The 20062-nt window shown below is 45.4% G+C and overlaps 9 protein-coding genes across 9 annotated transcripts; 5 read left to right on the top strand and 4 right to left on the bottom strand.

The window, feature by feature from the left end:
• Positions 1-804: 804 nt before the first annotated feature.
• Positions 805-2805, top strand: VTP01DRAFT_6291 (uncharacterized protein; the record flags this gene model as incomplete). Its single annotated transcript, XM_069385176.1, has 4 exons — positions 805-1037; positions 1103-1472; positions 1537-1890; positions 2017-2805. The coding sequence occupies 4 exons, from the start codon at positions 805-807 to the stop codon at positions 2803-2805; spliced, it is 1746 nt and encodes a 581-aa protein (XP_069242664.1).
• A 471-nt stretch (positions 2806-3276) lies between these two features.
• Positions 3277-3864, bottom strand: VTP01DRAFT_6290 (uncharacterized protein; the record flags this gene model as incomplete). Its single annotated transcript, XM_069385175.1, has 1 exon — positions 3277-3864. The coding sequence occupies one exon, from the start codon at positions 3862-3864 to the stop codon at positions 3277-3279; it is 588 nt and encodes a 195-aa protein (XP_069242663.1).
• Positions 3865-4467: 603 nt separating this feature from the next.
• On the top strand, positions 4468-6091 carry VTP01DRAFT_6289 (uncharacterized protein; the record flags this gene model as incomplete). Its single annotated transcript, XM_069385173.1, has 2 exons — positions 4468-5062; positions 5124-6091. 2 exons carry the CDS (start codon positions 4468-4470, stop codon positions 6089-6091), a joined length of 1563 nt encoding a protein of 520 aa, XP_069242662.1.
• A 926-nt stretch (positions 6092-7017) lies between these two features.
• VTP01DRAFT_6288 (uncharacterized protein) lies at positions 7018-9551 on the top strand (the record flags this gene model as incomplete). The annotated part of the gene is made up of 4 exons (XM_069385172.1): positions 7018-7137; positions 7195-7252; positions 7332-9018; positions 9092-9551. 4 exons carry the CDS (start codon positions 7018-7020, stop codon positions 9549-9551), a joined length of 2325 nt encoding a protein of 774 aa, XP_069242661.1.
• Positions 9552-9793: 242 nt separating this feature from the next.
• Positions 9794-10666, bottom strand: VTP01DRAFT_6287 (uncharacterized protein; the record flags this gene model as incomplete). The annotated part of the gene is made up of 2 exons (XM_069385171.1): positions 9794-9938; positions 10362-10666. The coding sequence occupies 2 exons, from the start codon at positions 10664-10666 to the stop codon at positions 9794-9796; spliced, it is 450 nt and encodes a 149-aa protein (XP_069242660.1).
• Positions 10667-10822: 156 nt separating this feature from the next.
• VTP01DRAFT_6286 (uncharacterized protein) lies at positions 10823-11444 on the top strand (the record flags this gene model as incomplete). The annotated part of the gene is made up of 2 exons (XM_069385170.1): positions 10823-10865; positions 10945-11444. The coding sequence occupies 2 exons, from the start codon at positions 10823-10825 to the stop codon at positions 11442-11444; spliced, it is 543 nt and encodes a 180-aa protein (XP_069242659.1).
• Positions 11445-11574: 130 nt separating this feature from the next.
• VTP01DRAFT_6285 (uncharacterized protein) lies at positions 11575-16053 on the bottom strand (the record flags this gene model as incomplete). Its single annotated transcript, XM_069385169.1, has 5 exons — positions 11575-12096; positions 12158-14486; positions 14554-14689; positions 14743-15917; positions 15989-16053. 5 exons carry the CDS (start codon positions 16051-16053, stop codon positions 11575-11577), a joined length of 4227 nt encoding a protein of 1408 aa, XP_069242658.1.
• Positions 16054-17668: 1615 nt separating this feature from the next.
• On the bottom strand, positions 17669-18960 carry VTP01DRAFT_6284 (uncharacterized protein; the record flags this gene model as incomplete). The annotated part of the gene is made up of 6 exons (XM_069385168.1): positions 17669-17847; positions 17911-17957; positions 18018-18320; positions 18392-18483; positions 18550-18664; positions 18734-18960. The coding sequence occupies 6 exons, from the start codon at positions 18958-18960 to the stop codon at positions 17669-17671; spliced, it is 963 nt and encodes a 320-aa protein (XP_069242657.1).
• Positions 18961-19402: 442 nt separating this feature from the next.
• On the top strand, positions 19403-19855 carry VTP01DRAFT_6283 (uncharacterized protein; the record flags this gene model as incomplete). The annotated part of the gene is made up of 1 exon (XM_069385167.1): positions 19403-19855. One exon carries the CDS (start codon positions 19403-19405, stop codon positions 19853-19855), a length of 453 nt encoding a protein of 150 aa, XP_069242656.1.
• Positions 19856-20062: the final 207 nt, after the last annotated feature.

Below are 20062 nucleotides of genomic sequence, written 5' to 3'. Positions count from 1 at the left end.
TTATAAATATACCCCAAGGCGCCAAGATTTTTGTGTCCGCTGATATAGAGCCATGGAGACGGATGCAAACTTTGGCAGCCCAATGTATTTTTTCAAGACCCATTGTAATCTGAAGAGAGCCCAGTGCAATTGGAAAGATCGCTAAAGAAGAGCAGAGCAGACGCAAAAGTGAATATATATTCTTTAAATACATGTGGTATCTAGAGATCTCTGTGCATGTTTAGGCACTTGCTAAAGTAGGATTGTGAGTGCCGAATACAGGCATGTAGAACCAATGGAAAACTTTGCGAAGCCGCAAATCCCGTTTGTCTTATTGCCTTATTGTATACACTCCAAAGAAACTTCTTTTGTATTTGTAATTAAAAACGCATTTCAACATCTCTTATTGCTGCTGATAGGCTATAAGAAGGCGATAACAATAGCAAACTCGATAAATCGTGCAACCACGTTATCTCATTTGACATCCATTTTTCATTATCAGTGCAGTGAAAAAGAAAAGTCGGAGTTTCCATTTGAGTCAGTGACCCAAACCCAGAAAGGACATTTTGACCCGAATGAGCCATGTTCCGCTCCAATGTTGTGTGGGAAGGTGGATGCAGGGACTTTTTAAACCGAAAAAAAGGTCACATGCAGTCTGTGGCTCTCTCAGGCACTGCTCAATTTTTTTTTCTCATATCTCGATCTTCTTTTTTCTTGCCAAACTTATTTTTTTCTCTCTCTCTTGCCCAGTGTATTTAAGACCTGGAAAATTTTCACATTCGTTCATCCTGATCTCTCCGTTCCAACCTAGCTAACGATCCGTCTATGATAAACCACGATCAAGAATCGAAAGAAGGAGCAGACGCCAGCTCGGGCAAGCACAGTCGCGACACATCATCCTTGGACGAAAAGGCTGTCCACAGTGTAGAGGTTACCTCTGAGCAACAGCCAAAACATAGGCGCAACAAGGATGGCTTGGCAGTAGAATACGAGGTCGAAAGTCAAGAAGGCAAGGAAGACCGACCGAGTTTCTACCAACGACATCGAAAGTGGATGCAGTGAGTTGCGACCTGTCAACCCTTGTCTGCATCCGTAGCGAGTATTAATCGCTGTACTTTGTTAGTTTGGCCATGCTTCTGATCGTTACAGGCTACGTTGCAGCGGCGTTTGCACTCCAAGTACCAAAGGGCTACAACCAGGAGAATCTCGTCCTTGGCTTGATCTATGCCTTTTTTGTGCTTTATATCTTGTTTTCTTATGTACCTATAACTATCTTGACCAAGCCATTTTTAAGAGCGGTGTCGTTCATGGGAGCACCGATCATGCGCCTCCGCCCGATGTATCGAAAGATGCTCTACATCGCATTTGCTGCGGCCGTCATTATCGTCGTCGTCTTTTCAATTCCCCCGTCGAGCCATTCCACTCGTGTGCAGCGGCTAATTGGTTTATTCGGTCTAGTCGTTTTTGTTGCATGCCTCTATGCTACCTCGCATGTACGTACATGTTGCTTGCATCCGTTTGCATCTGTTTGCATCTGTCTAATGTTCGCCGTTGTAGGACCGCAAAGCTATCAATTGGTACACTGTCGCGGGTGGTCTCCTTATCCAATTCATTCTCGGTATCTTTGTGTTCCGTACCTCTGCTGGTCATGATATGTTCCAGTGGCTTGCCAACTTTGCTCAAGGTTATCTTGCTAAATCCTCATACGGTACATCCTTCGTGTTCAGTGAAGACATTGCCAACTCGGGCATGTTCGTTGTGAGCATCGTCCCACCTGTCATCCTCTTTTGCGCTACAGCCCAAATCTTGTACTATATTGGCGCACTCCCATGGGTTCTCCGAAACGCTGCTGATATCTTTATTCGGTTGCTCGGTGTTTCTGGAGCAGAGGCCGTCGTCGCATGCTCCACGGTAAGTTGTACAACAGTTGCAGCTGGTTAGGAGGTGTATAGTTTGGCCTCAAGATTATTACCTGCAACAAAACGATAAACTGCATAATGGACATACGGAAATAACACTCTCTATGTTCACTACTAGTGTTTCCTCGGACAAGTCGAGTCAGCCATGTTGGTCAAGCCTCTTTTGCCAAGATTTACAAAGGCGGAAATGCATCAGATCCTCACTTGCGGCTTTGCAACCATCTCTGGATCAACGTTGTTTGCATACATTTCGATGGGAGTTGACGGCCAAGCCTTGATTACATCATCGATCATGTCTATTCCTTGCTCGCTCGCTGTGTCTAAGCTGCGCTGGCCTGAGACGGACGAACCCGAGACAAAGACAAATGCAGTTGTGGAGAAGGATCAGGAATCCAGGAACTTACTGCACGCTGCAGGTATCGGCGCAGGTCTGGGCATCAACATTGGTCTCCTTATCATTGCAAACTTGATCGCTATTTTGGCATTGCTGCACGTCGTGAATGCATTCTTGACCTGGGCAGGCAACTTTCTGACCATTCAGAACTTGACTCTCGAACTTGTTACATCCTATATTTTTGTGCCTCTTGCTTGGCTTATTGGAGCAGACAACCAAAATGTCGTTCAAGTTGGCGAGCTGATGGCGACAAAATTGTGGGCAAACGAGTTCGTAGCTTACACCACTATGACAACCACTTACGCCGACGTTCTCACCGAGCGTTCCAAGTTGGTTGCCACTTACGCTCTTTGTGGATTTGCCAATCTCGGTAGTGTCGGTATCCAGGTCGGAGGTTTGACAATGATGGCACCTAATCGAGCGGCAGATATCTCCAAACTCGCAGTTTCTGCGCTTATCTGTGGAAGTCTTTCAACTTACATCTCGGCTTGCATTGCTGGCATGCTTTTCTAACGTGTAAATACTTATCGCTACTTGTCATGCGTCTTTATCATTATAGTAATAAATATACCATGTTGCATGTGACCGTAAGCAAAAATACTCTATCACTGTCGAAAACGGAAAAAAGATACCTAAACTATGTTAGTAACTCTGCTTTAGGACTTGAGAATCGCTTTATCTGTCACGAGGGCACGCTATTTCCAAATAAGCGACACAAGACCTTACCGCAACCTTATCCTTTCCGCCTAACCATCGTGCTAATAACAAATGGTTTGGCTCAGCAAGGTCGGTTTTATTTCTGCGATCTACCTGAAAACACACAATACCATAATAATAATGTTGACAAGTAGGAAAAATGGAAGAAAAATGCAAACTTTGATGCAAAAATGCAATGATGAAACAAGCAGAAATTGCTTTCTAAATTTACAGTGCAAGAAATGAAAAGGTTGACGTCGCAGTATAGACGACAGGAAACAAGGTATGTCAATAGCTTGTATAGATAACTGCAGCTACGATGAGGGCAATGACCAGCAAGACGCTGAAAACGATGGATAGAAGGAAATTGAGATGCTGCCATCGTTCCGCCATTTTCCCACCGCGCTCTCTCGCGTGCCTGGGCCACAATGCTCCTAACCACCATAGTGGAGGACACAAGAATCCAAAGAGGAAGAGTAGAGCTCCAATCGAATAGAAACCATCCCTATCCCAGCGTGCAACCCACCAAGGAGGATTCCCAGGTTCGCCCCTATCAAAAGCATTCTCTGGGTCACGATCGTCATTCTTTGCAGCCGCTGCAGTTGCTGATGATGGTTGTTCAAAGTCGACTTTACTTGCAAAAGATATGTCGTGTAGAGGCGCAGACATGGATTGGAAGCGTCGTTCAAGGCGATGTTGGAACGCTGAATGCGAATGCTGGTTTGAGTGGATGAAAACAGCAGATGGAGGAGAACAGGACTTGTCTGTTGTTGTAGGTATTTCTGCAACTTTTCCAAAATGGACGACTGAAGATGGTAAGGCTGTTGATGCTCTAGCTGAAATTGGTTGTTTTGGTGTGGCTGGATAGGAAAGCATTGATTACCTGTGTAGTTTCGGCGTAAAGATAAAAATGTCTGTAAGAGAAGCTTGGAGGGATCCTACACGTGTTTATTGCTTCAACATATGCAAATGCAAGATGGAGCATATCTTGTGTGTGTATATATGTGTGCCTAATGCATGGTTGCTGAGACTGATGAAACTTCTTCTGCTGCGTTGATATATCAGTCAGCAATGAGGGACCGGGGGGATGTAAATAGATGTGAGTTGGGGTGAGGGACACAAATAGACGTGTGTACTTTTAAAGCTGGAGCAGATGCGCCAAATATATTCTGCATCGCAGTATGACTCCCTGCAAAGGAAAACAGAGGGGTTGCCTCGCTTAGGTCCCTCAGGGGGTGAGCCGATGGCAACGATTTGCTTCGCACGATAGCATCACCTGGTTTGGTTTCACGAGAAAACATTCTGTCAAAAAAGGCGAGTGATGTATCATTCTTAGCATTGTTTTGAGACGAACCGCACTTGATCAGGTTTCGAGCTTTTTTGCCACATGAGAACGATTGAAACACGTTTCTTTTCTCCCTTTTGCTTTCTCTTTCGGCCTTCTACTCCTTTTGTGGTTGTCTCACTGCTACTGCTGACATGCCTTTTCGAAATTTTCTAAAGACGAAGCGGAAACTCCGGATGATGGATGCATCGTCGTTCCAGACAGCCTCCAAAGGAACAAATGTTGAGAACTCTGAGATACTTTCCAAGCCGTTTCCGCCTTTGTCCTCCCGAGCAAAGTCGCCAACAGCTTTGTTAGACGTAGTCGGTCATCCGCGTCTGACCAACCGATCCACGCCAGACTTGACTGCAGCGTCTGCAACAACGATAGCAGCAGATAAGAATAGTCAACAGCAATCGTCATCATCAGTTGTTATAAAACCGAGAAGAGCATCTGTTCATTCCATCACTCCCGTGAAAGCTGATCTTAAAAGCAAAAACTTGCCTCAACTTCAGCAAGTGCGGATTCCGTCCCCGGCGTCACCGTTACCACTTATCATGCCCGTTCCCAAAAAATCCGTTCCACCAACCAGACGCATGCTGCAACGGTCAGAGTGGGGCGAAAAGACAGAACTGCCCTCTGCTCCAGGAGAGCAACAAGTTGCAGTGGCAATAGACCCAGCACCGAGTACATCACATGATCTGTCATATACTCCATCCGAACCAACATCACATGCCGTGCTCCTAGAAGGCAGGTGCCAATAGAAATCTGCATATAATTATTATGCTAATTGCTGAAGGGACCTCAATAGATGCGTCGAATGATTCGAATCATGATGAAAGCATTGTTTCAAAACTCTCGCAACTTGATGAATTGTATCAGCAATTGCAAATGTACAAGCAAGAACAGGAGGTCTGGGCAAGACGCGAAGATGAACATCGACAGCGCGAACAGTGGATGAAGGCAAAACTGGAAGAGACGCAATTGCAGCTGCAACAGTTGTGGACAGAGAGGCAGCAACGCGATCAAGATGCATCCTTGCAGCATTCTCCTCCGCAACAATATCATCATCGCGTCAGCGAAATGATATATTACTCCGAGGATGAGGTTTCCACCGGATCCATGTCCGAAGATAACGACGATGAGGAGGATATTAGGGACGATGGTGCGCCGTACTATTCGCATTTGTGGGAATCCTCGTACTGTCGGCCACCGCCGCCTCGGTACCGACAACACGGATTGCGGCGTACTGGCTCAGCGGTGGGTTCTATGAGCCTGTCACGAAAATCCATGCAGATCCCGCGCTCTTACTATTACGACGATCAAGACGATTATTATTCGGACTCTGTAGAGGACGATGACGAGGAGGAGGAAGAATCCTTTGGCTATTCCTCCGATGAAGACCGACCGGAGGAAATGTTGAAGCACCCACACGATTATCACGGCCGACGATGGATTGTCCGTGTTCCCAGCCGCAGCGGCCGGCATAGTCACCATCAAGCAATGAGAATGTATCGCCATCCTCCACCTTTGCATTACATGCCGCTTGAGTTCCACCAACATTCCGAAATGCTTCCGCCGCCACCGCACATGATACCCAATAGGGGTCATATGAGATCAAGACAGAGTTTTGATGCGGCAAGGCGGAGAAGTCGTGCATCTTCTGATCCTAATCTTACTAGCTATACATCTAACCAGAGAACAAGGCCTGCGCATGTCGATCGTCGTTACACTCCACATATGCATCCATGGATGGCATCTTCTCATGTACTGCATTAACTGATGCTTTAATGTTTAATCCTTGATCTTGTCATCTTTGGCGTTCCTTTGTGCTAGTTTTATTACATATAGCTGAAGAGAGCAATATATAACCAACAGTATTCCGTATCAAATTACGTTACTTATCAGATTATGCCAGCTCTCAGACTTTACTCGTCAGCGGAATCGCTTATTGATTGGTGGCGTAACAAGGATTTGAAGTTTCGAAATATGTAAACAACGGAGGCCTTTGATCCTGTATCCTTCCGCGTATGTCATATAGTGTGAGAAATCCGCTATTGCAAGGCCACAAAGATGGATGCAAAGCTGACAAGTGAAAGAGTTGACATTAAATATATTTAGTGAACCAATAGCTTGATGACAATATGCCCAATTCGAAAGACTAGTTCATTTTGAAAAGCTAACAGATGCCAATCCTCCGTCTTCAGAACACAAGTAGCAGACGCATTTTCTGGTGAAAAAGGTAAACCGTTGCGAGCAGCACGCAGTATTTTCCGTGTACTATTTGTTACAAAATGTCAAAGTATCTGCTCAGCACGTTAATAATTATGTCATATTATATTGTAGTATACACTTTTTCCAAAAATTAATGTCGCTGCAATTTGTCGTTTTGGTGTATAAATGTATTATAAAATTACCATTACTTTTGGGAAAAAGTGTATCTACCCACATACCCAGGAGAGGAAGAGGTCGTACGAGCAATGTAACTTCTGAAAAGATGCCTATGAGGGCGACGCTGACGGTGGATGGTTCGGCTGAGCCAAAAAAGGATTGCTGCGTGCCTGGGCGGAGTTATTTTTTGGCGTGTAAAAAATGGAGGGCCGAACCAATGACAATGATATCTGAGTCAAGGGACCATCAAAATCCCAACATCTCCCCGTTTACTCCAGCTCTTCTTTCCTTTGATAACTTCTCCATATCTCTCCATGCAAACCACAATACACGTAAAAGCCGACCAGGAGGTGGATGTGCATGCACCTGCTAGTACATATTATACAACCGGAAATAACTCTGGAGCCAGTATCAGCCGAATGAAAACACTCACTGTAAGGGGTACCGAGCCGAACTTTGTATGGGAACGTTCGATAAACCTTGCGAATTAGGGCTCGAAAACATTATCCAAAGATGATGCCGCATATAGAAGGCGAAGAGCATCTCACGGTAAGCTGGCAACATTTCTGCCATCCCCCACTTTCTTCAACCCGTTAACATGACAAAAATTGTGCGCTTGCATGCGCAGATGATAAGAGCAAAGCACAAAAGTTTCTATTGGATGTTAAAGAGACGTTGCGAATCTTGGTAGAACAGGAAGATACGGATGGCGATTTTCAAATCACAGTAAACGACCTGGGCCCAAAAACTTTCTCTGTTGGCACTGCAGATTCCGGTGGATATCGTACGATTGATATCCGTGGCACTTATATGCTCTCCAATCTGTTGCAGGAGCTTGCACTCGCGAACGATTTTGGACGCAAACATATCGTTTTGGATGAAGCCAGACTCAATGAAAATCCTGTTGATCGTCTGTCACGCATGATTCGTAACCATTTTTGGGACGGACTTACACGACGCATCGATGCACAAGGTCTCGAAACTATCTGCGCAGACCCAAAGAACCGGACAGCTGATCACAACCCGCGTATCTACATTCCATACGATGAACAAGAGACATACGAGTACTATTGCCAGGTGGCAAATGATCGACCACATCTCAACTTGCAGGTGGAGCGGCTGCCCAAAGATCTAACCCCTGAATATGTGAAGAGTATCAACGACAAACCTGGTATATTGACACTTGCTATGGAAAAGGTCAACGGCAAGATGCAAGGTGTGCCGTTTGTAGTACCAGGAGGTCGTTTTAATGAAATGTACGGATGGGATTCATACTTTATTGCCTTGGGTCTGCTTATCGACGGTCGTGTCGACTTGGCCAAGGGCATGGTTGACAACTTTGTCTATGAAATTCGGCATTATGGCAAGATTCTAAACGCTAATCGATCCTATTACTTGTCTCGATCACAACCTCCATTTCTGACCGACATGGCTCTACGTGTATACAAGCATCTACCAACAGACAACCCGGAAGAGAACAAAGCGTGGCTGCGGAAATGCATGCTTGCTGCTATAAAGGAATACGATACAGTGTGGATGTCAGCACCGCGCTTAGATCCAGACACCGGATTGTCGCGATATCGCCCTGCAGGTGTTGGTATCCCACCGGAAACTGAAGCATCCCACTTTGATCACGTTATCGCACCCTACGCTGAAAAGCTCAATTTATCGATTGAAGAGTATATGCAGCAATACAACGATGCGGTCATCAAAGAACCGGAACTGGATGAATACTTTTTACATGATCGCGCTGTCCGTGAATCTGGACACGATACCACCTATCGATTCGAGAAACGGTGTGCAAACCTTGCTACTGTGGATTTGAATGCTCTCTTGTACAAATATGAGACCGACATTGCAAATTGCATACAGAGTATCTTCCAAGACGATTTCAGAGATACAGATGGCAATCCATTGACAGCATCTATGTGGACCAAGAGAGCAGTGCAACGAAAGGAGCGGATGGACAAGTATCTCTGGAACGAGGAGAACAGTCTATTCTACGATTACGATACTGTTCTAAAGGAGCAAAGCAGATATGAATCGGTTACTGCGTTCTGGACCATGTGGGCAGGATGCGCTAGTCCAGAACAGGCGCAAAAGATGGCAAAAGCTTCCCTACATAAATTTGAAGCATTGGGCGGATTAGTTTCCGGAACAGAGGAATCCCGGGGAGTCATCTCTCTAGATCGACCTAACAGACAATGGGATTTTCCATTTGGATGGGCTCCGCACCAGATCATGGCATGGGGGGCTTTTGAGAACTACGACATGCCAGATATTGCTCGTCGACTTGCTTATCGTTGGCTTTACACGTAAGCGTATATAAACTTGGAGCACATGAAAGCTATACATCGCATCGTATACTGATTATTTGCTGCTACTTAGCATTACAAAGTCATTTGTCGATTTTAACGGTGTTGTCCCTGAAAAGTACGATGTCGTCAGTTTAACACACCAGGTTCAAGTTGAATATGGCAACGTTGGTGTCGACTTTAAATACGTTCCACGGGAAGGGTTTGGTTGGATGAACGCATCCTACCAGATCGGTCTGAGCTTTCTCAATACCCAGATGCGCCGAGCACTCGGTACTTGCACCGATCCAGATCTTTTCTTTGCAAAGGTTTTGGAACGCCAAAACATGCTCGACGAGAAGCGCCTGCATCGCCGCAAGTCATCTATCGCTGCTGCCAAGGCTATCACCCAGAACGGTCAAAACATTGCAGCTATTACCAAGCTAACATCAGCAACAACTGTGAGCACTGGATACCATAATTTTATAGAGCTGACAGAAGAACCATCTCCCTTTACCGCCTCCAATACTTCCTCTTCCAACTGTGACGCTTAATAATGCATCTTTAAATCGTTTTCTCTCAATAAACCTACTGCGTAAACAGCGATTCATCACAAATTCTAGTGCGAAGTACAGTAGAATCTCAGACGACTGAATCTTATGATGACCAACCTTCCGGAGTATTTAATCCAAAAAGTCGAGAAAATTACTTTCCATGCGCTTTTGGATGAAGCTAATCAAGTATTCTTTCAGCATCATCACTCGACGTGAGAGATCGTTAAAATCAGCTTGGAGTGTTATCCTTTTTGGATGCTTAGTTGCTTGACAATGAATTTGGGTTTGTGGACTTTATAAAACATGGCCCGTAAACCTCGACCCATTGTTTCCATCTTCGTTGAGGATCTGCTGTAGTCTTGGCTCTTTACTCGAGCCAGATCTTCGCTAAAAATTATAGCTAATTCGTTGGATAGTGATACAGGTAAGGCTGCATGGCATTCCGGACTTTGATATGCAATATGCTGTTATTGATTCTTGCCTAGTACTTGTAAACAATGCCCTCGTGAATCGCACATCACCTTCCCGTTTAGATAGCTGCTCAACTTTGTGCAGCAAATTACTGTATTTGACTTCATCCCTTCCATCTTGGTATTCACGATATTCTCCGCAGCAGAAGCAGTTCACTAACACCACAAAGAGCAACATGATTATCATTGTTATCTCTGTATAAAGCAACCGTTACTATTGACAATCGTTACTTCGTGACAACCCTGTAGTCTTGTCTACCTATGAACGTCTTTTGTAGACTGCTCGTTTCCAGCAGCTCTTCCGAGCTTTGATTGTATATCATGCTCCGCTTCTCCTTACATGCGTGCAAACGAAAGCGTTGTTTGATTGGTTTCTCTCGTGTTCAGCTTGCTTGGCTGACCGGTACGGTAACGTGGCTTGTCCTTTTGGCCAGATGGTCTTCCTCTTTGTTGTTTAGGTGCCATCTGAAGCTTAAGATAAATTGCTGATACTTGGCTTTTGCAGTAAGAAGACGAAAGAAGGGAAGAAAACTGAGATACGGGAAGCAGTTTGTAGCACTCTGCAGAAGACCATGGAACCCTTGTGCAATAGACACTCCAGGCGCACGAAGGATGGCATTCAGGCGTTATGAACCTGCGGAGCATCACAGTTTTTGCGTCCTGGTTTTTCATTCTGCCGGACAGTATTACAGTTTTATTGGCAGATATGACCCCAGACATTTTAGGATCACACAGCGCTGTGTTTATGCAGAGATTTGGTGCAACCACTGTTAGGCGGGTGTCAATTGCTTGCAGCAGCAGATGAACGACATTACAGCAGAAGAGCGAGAATCTCTCGAGAACGGCAAGTAGATAGCATGACCAATCTACTATTGCTTTCCATTCTTTCCGCTTCAATATGTTGCTTACCGTAAACTGTATAGCTTTTGAGATTTTTGATCGTGATCACGATGGAGTCATCACGGTTTACGAGTTTGGGGATATTCTAAAAAGTCTCGGTGTATCGTCTCAAGACAAGGATTTGAACGAGATACTTAATTCTGTGGACAGCAACAAGGATGGGCGTATCGACTTTAAGGAGTTTGTGGCGGCCATGGTAAAGTATATGCCTCACCAGCAAACGAGCATCGGCGGTGCAGTAAGAAGATCAACGACCCAGAAGAGCAAGTCATACCCGCCGCTGTCAGATGCCAAGAAGCGGATAAGCTACCACGAGGAAGATGATCTACGTGAGTGCTTCAAGGCATTCGACAAGAATGGTGATGGATTTATCAGCGAGCAAGAACTAGCCGAAGTCATGTGCAGACTCGGCGAGAAACTAAGCCCCGAAGAAATAAAAGATATGATGCACGAAGCAGATGTCAACAAGGACGGCCAAATCGACTTTACAGAATTTAAAAAGTTAATACCTCCTTCCGACTGAGTAAATTTGTACAATACAGAAGTGTATCAAGAAATGAAATGCGACGTTAATAGCTATTATCATCTTCCTCCATGTTAAAAGGGTTACAGTGAGGCTGAGTGTGTGTGTTGTTATATGTAATCTATGGATTCTAGTGTTCGAGCTCCAGGCTCATTTTACGAATTGTTTCGCTATCCACTGTCTCCAGATGGAGGCAGCGCTCGTAAAGCTGCGGATCGGGTACGTACGGGTATCGTCTTGCGAGGTTTTGGAATGCAAGCACGCGCTTTATAACAGTGGCAGTGATGCGGTGCTTGTGGAAGTTCACTAGTGGCTGCCGTAGGACTAGAGACTCGCATGCGCCTTTTGGCCGAGTTGGCTCAATATATGCAGGCAACTCAGAGTTGAAGACAAGATCAGATAGGTAAATTCCCAGGAAAGGAATACACCCCTTGCCATCATCTTCATCGTGTCCTTCAGCAACATTGGCCATGCTATCTCTCATATTCTTCCAGTTTTTCATTGGAGATGTAAATTCGAAAAGCTGGTTGAGTACTCGCATATCAGCTGTACCCACTTGGCTCCACGTTGCTTGAAGACGAGATATAGCAGGTGATTGCAAACCAAGTAATATTTGGAGCAGCGTTGCAAAATTTGCGTACGCTTTGCATTTCTGCAATGTTTGCTCCTGTCAGTAAAACATTGCACAAACTTGATCTTCAATCAGCTCTTACCTGTGCTATGCGGATAAATTTCCGGATAATTTCAATGCGCTCGCTTGTATCCTTTGCAGTTACTATTTCGGAAGCGACCCATTGACAAACCGTATTGAATCGCTGAATAAGTCGCTGTACACCTCCAGAGGCAGCAACGCCATCCCGCCATCGACAATCAACTAGTTCTTCCCACTCAACACCGCATAATATATGCTGCTCAATTATGCAGAACTGTTGAGCAAGCTTGCTCGATCGGTATTTGAGAATGAAACTTTTTTCGCCTGGTTTCTTTTGGAGCGTGCTGCAATCTGTAGTGTGAAGGAGAGCAGGGACTGAGTTTGGAGGAGGATGATCTGATTGCTGATGTCCAGTTGCTGATGACATGATTATCTGTGCTGATACCTGTGGTAGTGACCGCCGCCAGTCTTCTTCAGGCTCTTCTGTCTGTTGTTCAGCTTGCAGTGCCCATCGATCCGGCTCCACAATGAGTGATAAGGTACGTCCAGCATTGTTGGTGGACCGTATAGAAAGACCACGACTTAGCCGTTTGTTGTCATTCTGTGCATTATTTTCGTCCTCGTCATCTGCACTTTCGTCAGCAGCAGCATCTTCTTGAATATACATACAGCTAGCACTATCGAAGTTCATGGATTCTGATGCAAGATGACTGAGATAGATAGGTCCATTCTTGGCACGAGCACGGGCTGTCTTGCCTGTCTGGATAACGCTTATACGCTTCGCTTCGAAATCATCCTGAGGATTTGTACGCAACTCTGCAACTACGTGACCCAAGATGTTGCCTTGCAAGCCTCCACCAGCTTGCTCCTGCGCTATTTCGACTTTGGCAGAGTCTGAGGACAGCTGCATTTCCTGTCTGGGTAATGGCTCTTGCTTGGCAGACGTTTCTTGCTGGTGTTGTTGTTGTTGTTGTTGCTTAAACAGCTTAGCAAGTTTCTTTGATAGCCTTCGCTTATGCGTGTGTTTTGCGGGTTCAGAAAATGTAGTGGCAGGAGGCGGAGCGGCAGTCGTCTTGTCATAGGGGAGAGCTTCAAATGTATCCTTGAGAGGTGAAGATGATTGACTGCTTGACGAATTATTTGAGCTCTTGAAAGTTGGAAAACTCTTTTTACGTTGCAGAGATAGGCGAGAGACAGGTGCAGAATCACTTGTAGCTGCCGTCACGGCTGTGGGCAAGGGCGGAATGTCAGATGTGCTGCTAGTGCTGCTATCCATGCCTGTCAACCGCGGCGTTGTAACCATAGAAGCGGGTGCGCTGTCAGAGCCCGTCAACTCACGCAAATTCTTCTCGCTTCTGCGTTTCTCGATGCTTTTCCGAGACAAACGACGAGAGAGACCATCGGGGCCGACAACGGGAATAGTCTGGCTGGGGAGGGGGTGATCACGTACATCGCCTAGCTCACCAGCAACGTCTGCTGGTAAGCTGCGTTCGGCTGCTTGCTGCTTGACCATATTGACAGGCGATTCATCAGGAGAGGCCTTGCACCATTTTTTGGATGGAACCCTGCGGATCTGCTTTTCATGTTCTTGTCCTTCTGGCGTTACGTCGTGTATGATCGTTGCAGGAACGTATTGTCGTCCGCCCTTGGATGTCACGTTTTCTAAGAACGGTTTAGGGCTGCTGTTTTGCTCTTCTAACAGAGAATGTATGCTGGATGAAGTGGAGGAAAGAAACGATGATGGTAAAGGTGGTCGCTTTACAGTACCATGGTTAGGCAATCGTTTTGTGCCGCTATTGCTGTTGAGGTTTGCTTCTTCGGTAGGAGTCAATGGCGGTGGTGATGAAGGTGACGACGGCGCTTCTCCTACCGAGTCTCCAGAATAGCTAAAGAACTCTGCTCTCTGACGCTCATCCTCCTCTTCTTTTCGGCGCCTCTCGTATTGTAACTTGGCCATGGCATGCTCCTCTTCCCAAATGTCGTCTGCTGCGATATCGCATGGTGAAAGATTGAACATGTAGGCATCGTGAAGAACGGCCTCAGAGTCACCCGGTGTGAGGACACTATCGTTAGAATCATCATCGTCAATAGGGGCATAATCCATTGCAGTAGAGAATGTGCTGCAGTCAGATGGTAAAAGTTGCGGTCTGGGTGGAACATCGTTGGCGAACTTGATATCATCATTCGGGCGACTCATGTGAACCAGCTTGAGACGCTTGATGATACGCTTCAGACCTTTAACGATTCGTTGGTCTCGAGCCGATTTGCATACAGTAGTGTTGGATGAAAGCGTATTTAGGAAAGATATCAGAGTAAGCCGGAGCTCACGGCATGGCAAGAAATCATGCACAAAGTAGTTGAGTAACCAGTGCCGCATAACCACGAATGTCCTTATTTAGGTTTTACATGTTCAGAGCTTTTTGCCACTTTTGGGTATACAGCATATTCCTCGCTTACCTAATTCTCACGATTTTGCGAGACTCTTGATCGTTTTCAAGTGCCCACCGAAAGCGTAAAATTAGCAACTTGCAAAGCTGTATTGGCGAGATAAAGGCCCGGTACGTCAAAAAGAAGTCAGTCATCAAAGTATAATCTAAGTTTCGAATTAATTATCGTGCAATAATGAGCGGTTATTGCCTGACTTACCCAAAGTGCTCGTCAATTTTTCCACGAGCTTTTCCACAGATGCAGCCACGATGACTTTTTCATCAGTCTGTTCCTGTTGCACCGCTGACAACGTTTCACCTTGCATCTCCGAAACGCTGTTGCGCTTAAGGGAAAAGCTGGCACGCTTGACCAGAGTTGGTGCGTCCCTGGATTCCGAAGAGGACTGATGGTGTGACAACTTTGAAAGAGGCTGGAGACGCCTAGCAGGCAAGCTTTTTTGGCGGCCGAGCTTGTGCAATCCATCGGCAAAGATTGATTGGGCCGACATTCGTGCAGAACTAACTAACTTTGAACGACGTTTCGGTGCCGACGATAGGGTCGCGTTTGACGAAAATCCTCGCAGGGATGAGGGTTTGTTGTCGTTGTCTCCTGATAATATTGATGGTGATGAGCAGGCTATTTTCTGATGTGAAGAGGAAACAGGTGATGTAGGTGGTTGTCCCCAGACAATGATACGCTCGTCATCGTCTGATGTAAGCATATCGAAAATGGCCGGAGGATATCCAATGAATAGTCGTGGTGGAGAGATTGTCGATGTAATATTTGAGGTCGTCGTAGTTTCACTTGTACTAGTGCTTTCATGCAACAGCTCGTTCGATGCAGGTAGCGCCTGGCTGATGCTAACAGATGATAAGATGGATGATCTGTCCTCCGCTGTTCCTTCGGCTACGGGCGAGGGAAATGAATGTAGCAACACAGATGATGGATTGGCTGGAAACATGAGCTCCATGCCATGCTCATCTTCGATAAGAAAATCACTGAATTTGCTGACTGTTGGTATATCTGGTAAAGATAGGAGGCCGTTGTCAATCTTTGGAGCGTTTTCGGAGCGAGCATCATCGTCCAGCATTGGTGCCTGAATTGCCGGCTTTGCAAATTTGCAATTGTTATGACGGTCTTCATTATTCATACTGTCAGTGCCTTTGTTCTCGGTAAAGGCCAGCCGCTCCCAGAATACTGTAGATTCTGTGTATTCTTGTACTCCAAACACCGTCGCCAGAGCAGCCCGCTCGCGACCACCTGCAGAGGGCTCGAGAAGAATGGGGTGGTCGCTACTGCTACTGCTGATACATGGCTCGAAAGCGATATCTTGGGGTGGAATGGCCGTGTTGTCCGTGGAGGTCGAACTTTCAGGCGGCTTCCCTGCAGCATGACTGAGCAGGAAATGAGGGCGATTCAGTTTCGTAGTATGATGAAGACGAAAATTTTCAGAGTCCATACGTACCTAGCAATATGTGTAAATTTCGGTTTATCACGAGATTGTTGCTTTAGAAAATCGGTGCCAATCATTGATCGCGAAAGGTTAAGGAAGTCTGGAGAATAAAAGAAAGGAAAGAAAGGATTGGAAGTGTGAGAGCTTTTAGAAATGGAGAAAGGGAAAAAGATGGACATCGTATCCCGAACACATTGGCAACTAGTAGATGGATCGGTTCACCTCACACCACGAGCACACGCCCAGGTGCTATTGTCAAACGTTCCGTTAAGGAAAGAACCCGACCGGTGGCTAAACACGCTAGGGGCTTGTGGTACACATACACTTACCCACCCCAAAACCGCGTGCAGATCGTACGGCATGAGGAAATCACCGAAACCTGGAAATGAGCATATAAAGTATTTTTTGTAACGGCATCCATCGCTGCGACAGTTCTTGACAATCAATCCGGTATTGCCATAAATGGCCACCTAATATTGCTGTAACACTGACATCTGCTTCCTCGAGTGAAGAGAAATAAGCCTTGCTCCGATGCGACCTTGGAAAACAATGCCGCACAGGTATTTATGCTCAACTACTTCTGCTTAACTGTATAGCCATCATTTTTCTAATTTGATATTGTGATCAATGATTATCGTAAGCTCTTCCGCTCTCGAAAAGGTCTGGGCACTGGGCGTTTTGATGGTGCAACAGCGCCCGTCGTCGCACAACCCCTTTCCACATCCTTGCGAAGCATGCCCCGCAGCATGCGATGACTATCTACACCCTTCTGTTCCAACCTTAGGCCTGCAAGTGCCATCATAGGTTAAACCAAGGCTTTCAATTAGAGATTATCCTTGCTGGCGGAGAAATTAATAAGGTACCTCGAATTTACTTTTATCCATTCTCTTCTCTGTTTGCGGCCAATAGATTCAGGCAAAACCCATTGAAGAAATATGCTTACTATTGATTAGGTCTGTTTTGACGACTCGTTGACATTTCCAAGCCCGTGGCAGAGCATTGCACGGTAAAGTTTCGCTGAGGCTGAGCTTTAACCACCGAAAGTGTCACGGTTCTGTACACTTGACCAGGATTAGTCTATATTCGTTGCGTGTCTGTGCATCGGAATGAATAGGCACTTTCAACGATTGACAACAGACGTACATCCATATGAACCTAAACAGTTCAGCTCAGAATAAGCCATCAGTTATTAGAATTAAAGAAACGATGAAAAGTTGTTAATATAGCAGCATCAAGGATCCTAAGGGCCTGAATATGATTGCAATATGGATAAGTGATGGTAATTCTTGAAGTCTGTACCTTGCTTCACAACGTCTGAAATACTATTACAAATTTGGAAGTCAATTCTGTTATTTTACAGCTCATAATGATTAAACATTGTTAAATATCACTATATCGGTCTGTACATTTCATTATAACAAAAGCACAACTGTGAGAAGCGAAGTAATGAAACATAGTATTGAATAGTATGTACATGTCGTTAGAGGCAGATACGAAGGGATATATGCATTTAATCGTGTTTAGATGAAATGTAGCTTCGATCATCCCTATTTTCCTGATTTTGCTATGAATGGACCGACATGCATGAGGCGGCTGTGTAATTATCGTTCGGCCGCATATCCCGTCGCACAGACATGTAAAGCATCCAGCATGGTATGAGATTTGCAATCTAGTTCTCCACTATTTATTCCTCTAAAATAAAAGTCGGAATGGGTATGCACCGTTCTTGAGCCTGAACAGGTTCATCAAGCAACTAAAGACGAAAATGATACAAGTCATCCATACGTATGCGCCTACGCGTTGTCGCCATTTGTCATCCATCTTGGGGACGGTGATTGTCAAAGCGACTGTCGAAAACGCCAGTAATCCATCTTGTAAACCAGAAGTCAGGAATATTGCATTCTCACATAACTTTTCCACGAGTATATACTTACAGATAGCAGCTACAATTTGCGACTCCATTCCAAGTTGCTGTTGAAACCTAATGATGGATAATTCAGTTGGCCATGTAGGCCTGTTGCAAAGGTATATTTTAACTCACCCTCCTGCAATGTAATTGATCTTGCCTCCAGGGCCGGGCATAACATAAGGGGGATGTTTAATCTTGTTCCACATATGGCCAGATATCATTGTCAAAATAGTAATGATCGAAATTGCTGCCCACGTATTTCTGTGGTACAAGAAAACGCCAAGATACGGATATGCTAGCTTTAAAACTGCAGCTGCACCAAGTACAAGGAAGATCGTAGCACCAAGCTTGAAGTAATCTACGGGGCGTTTTACCGGCACCGGTGAACCAATTTCACGAGATAAGAAATTGGCGAATGCTTCTGCTGAGAAACCACTATTTGCTTATTAGCGACTGTACTAAGTACAGCAAGTCCATTGTATCTTATTGGGTACTTGTATACTTGCTTTTTAGAAAGATCATACTTGACAGGTTCCACCTTGCTACCTGTCGGCGAAGGCGGGAAATAGAATACATTAGGTGCAGTTTGGAGACCCATCTACAAGAGGTGCATCCTTAATAATCTTTTCGCCTTCGTAGCTTTAGCAGCAACAAGCAGATATACCTTTTGATAGACAGCTTCTCCGTCGTTAAAGTCCAGATGTCCAAAGAACACCTTGCTTGGATCCTCTGTCTTTTGGAAGCTCGACGCGACGATCTTATATTCAGGATCAAATTCCCTAAAGAACACAAGGCACATTTAAATAATTCTGGATGTATATTCCATGAATATACTCTTCTTCTCTGACCTGCATGGCGAGCAGTGGATTCGATCATCAAGTGCTGTCAAAAGAACAACGATGCCATACTTGCGCTTTCCTTCAGTGTATTGGTTGAACGAGTTTGACGTGAGCTTGACAAGACCATTGTTGGAGCTCGCGATTTTCGAGAGCCGTTGCAATTTAGAGTCGCTCTGTGCAGCTACGAATGCAAGACACTGCACGAGCAGTGCTACAAGTAGCAGCAATCGGTTCATATTGTAGGTTGCGAAGGCTGCCAAGCGCGACCTGTTGCAATTTCATTGGCTGCGTATGAAATGCAATTTCGCATGTGTGCGGTCCCGCGATCGACACAGTGGGATTTTTGCGCCAGTGTAGGCAGCAATTTTGCGCTTATGTGTTTTCTATTTTGCGCCTGTGATTTTGCACCAGTGTTTTTGAGCTGTGGTTTGCGCAGATGATTCAGTGTGTCTTTCTTCAATCTTCGGCATCGCCTGGTTCGTGAAATTGTTCTTTTATTCCAAGATACACGCTCGATATCTTTTAAAAAACTAGCAAGTATAGACCCTGAAGACTTATGCAGATCAGCAACGATCGTTGAAAAACTGGGCAGTTTGTGTCTGGTTCCTCGCGTCTTGTGCTTGATAATAAAGCGCATGATGGTGGATCTTGCCAGTATTCTTCTACTCTTTTCCGGTTATGCGTAGACGCGCCGCCGCCGATGAGGAGCAACACAAAGCAGAACACAGTTACTGTACCAATGCCCGTGTAGCAAACAGAGGCGAAAAAGGTAGGCAAGAACAAACCAATGATGATCAGCCGAGCCGAAGCGGACATGACCTTGAGAAGGCGCAGGAATCAATGCTTAGACCGATCATCGGAAGCATTAAAACTGTCAAGGCAAGCAAAAAATCGCTGATGAAGGTCAAGCCCGTCACTCGCGGCATGTGGCCTCTCGCCGATAAGCTCAGTAAAGTGGCAGATGATGTAACGCAAGCAACCTCTGGAGAGGAGCAATATTGGTTGCCCAAGCCAACTATTACATCGGAAAAGCCTTCCTTCCAAAAATATTCAGCCTTGCAAACGCTGGATACAAAGTCACCTACCTTCGGCACCGATAAGCATGCTTTAAGGCTTGAACTCGAGTTCTGATTGCTAACCATGTAAAAGCCCAAGGTGCCGGAAGGGCATCCGTGAAACGCACGGACATCACCTCACCTCGCTCTTCGGAGTGATTTGGTAAGTATACACTGGATAGAATCTCTATAAACGCATGCTTACATTTTTTAATTCAGGAGAGGTAAGCAGCAGAACGAAACAGTACAATATGAGCCTATGACTCATCAATTCTCGCGTTGG

This window comes from Rhizomucor pusillus, assembly GCF_041956525.1.
Source record: "Rhizomucor pusillus strain CBS 183.67 unplaced genomic scaffold VTP01scaffold_3, whole genome shotgun sequence".
Lineage (NCBI taxonomy): Eukaryota > Fungi > Mucoromycota > Mucoromycetes > Mucorales > Lichtheimiaceae > Rhizomucor > Rhizomucor pusillus.
Note: the sequence above shows the minus strand (reverse complement) of the source record. Positions and strands in the feature narration are given on the sequence as shown.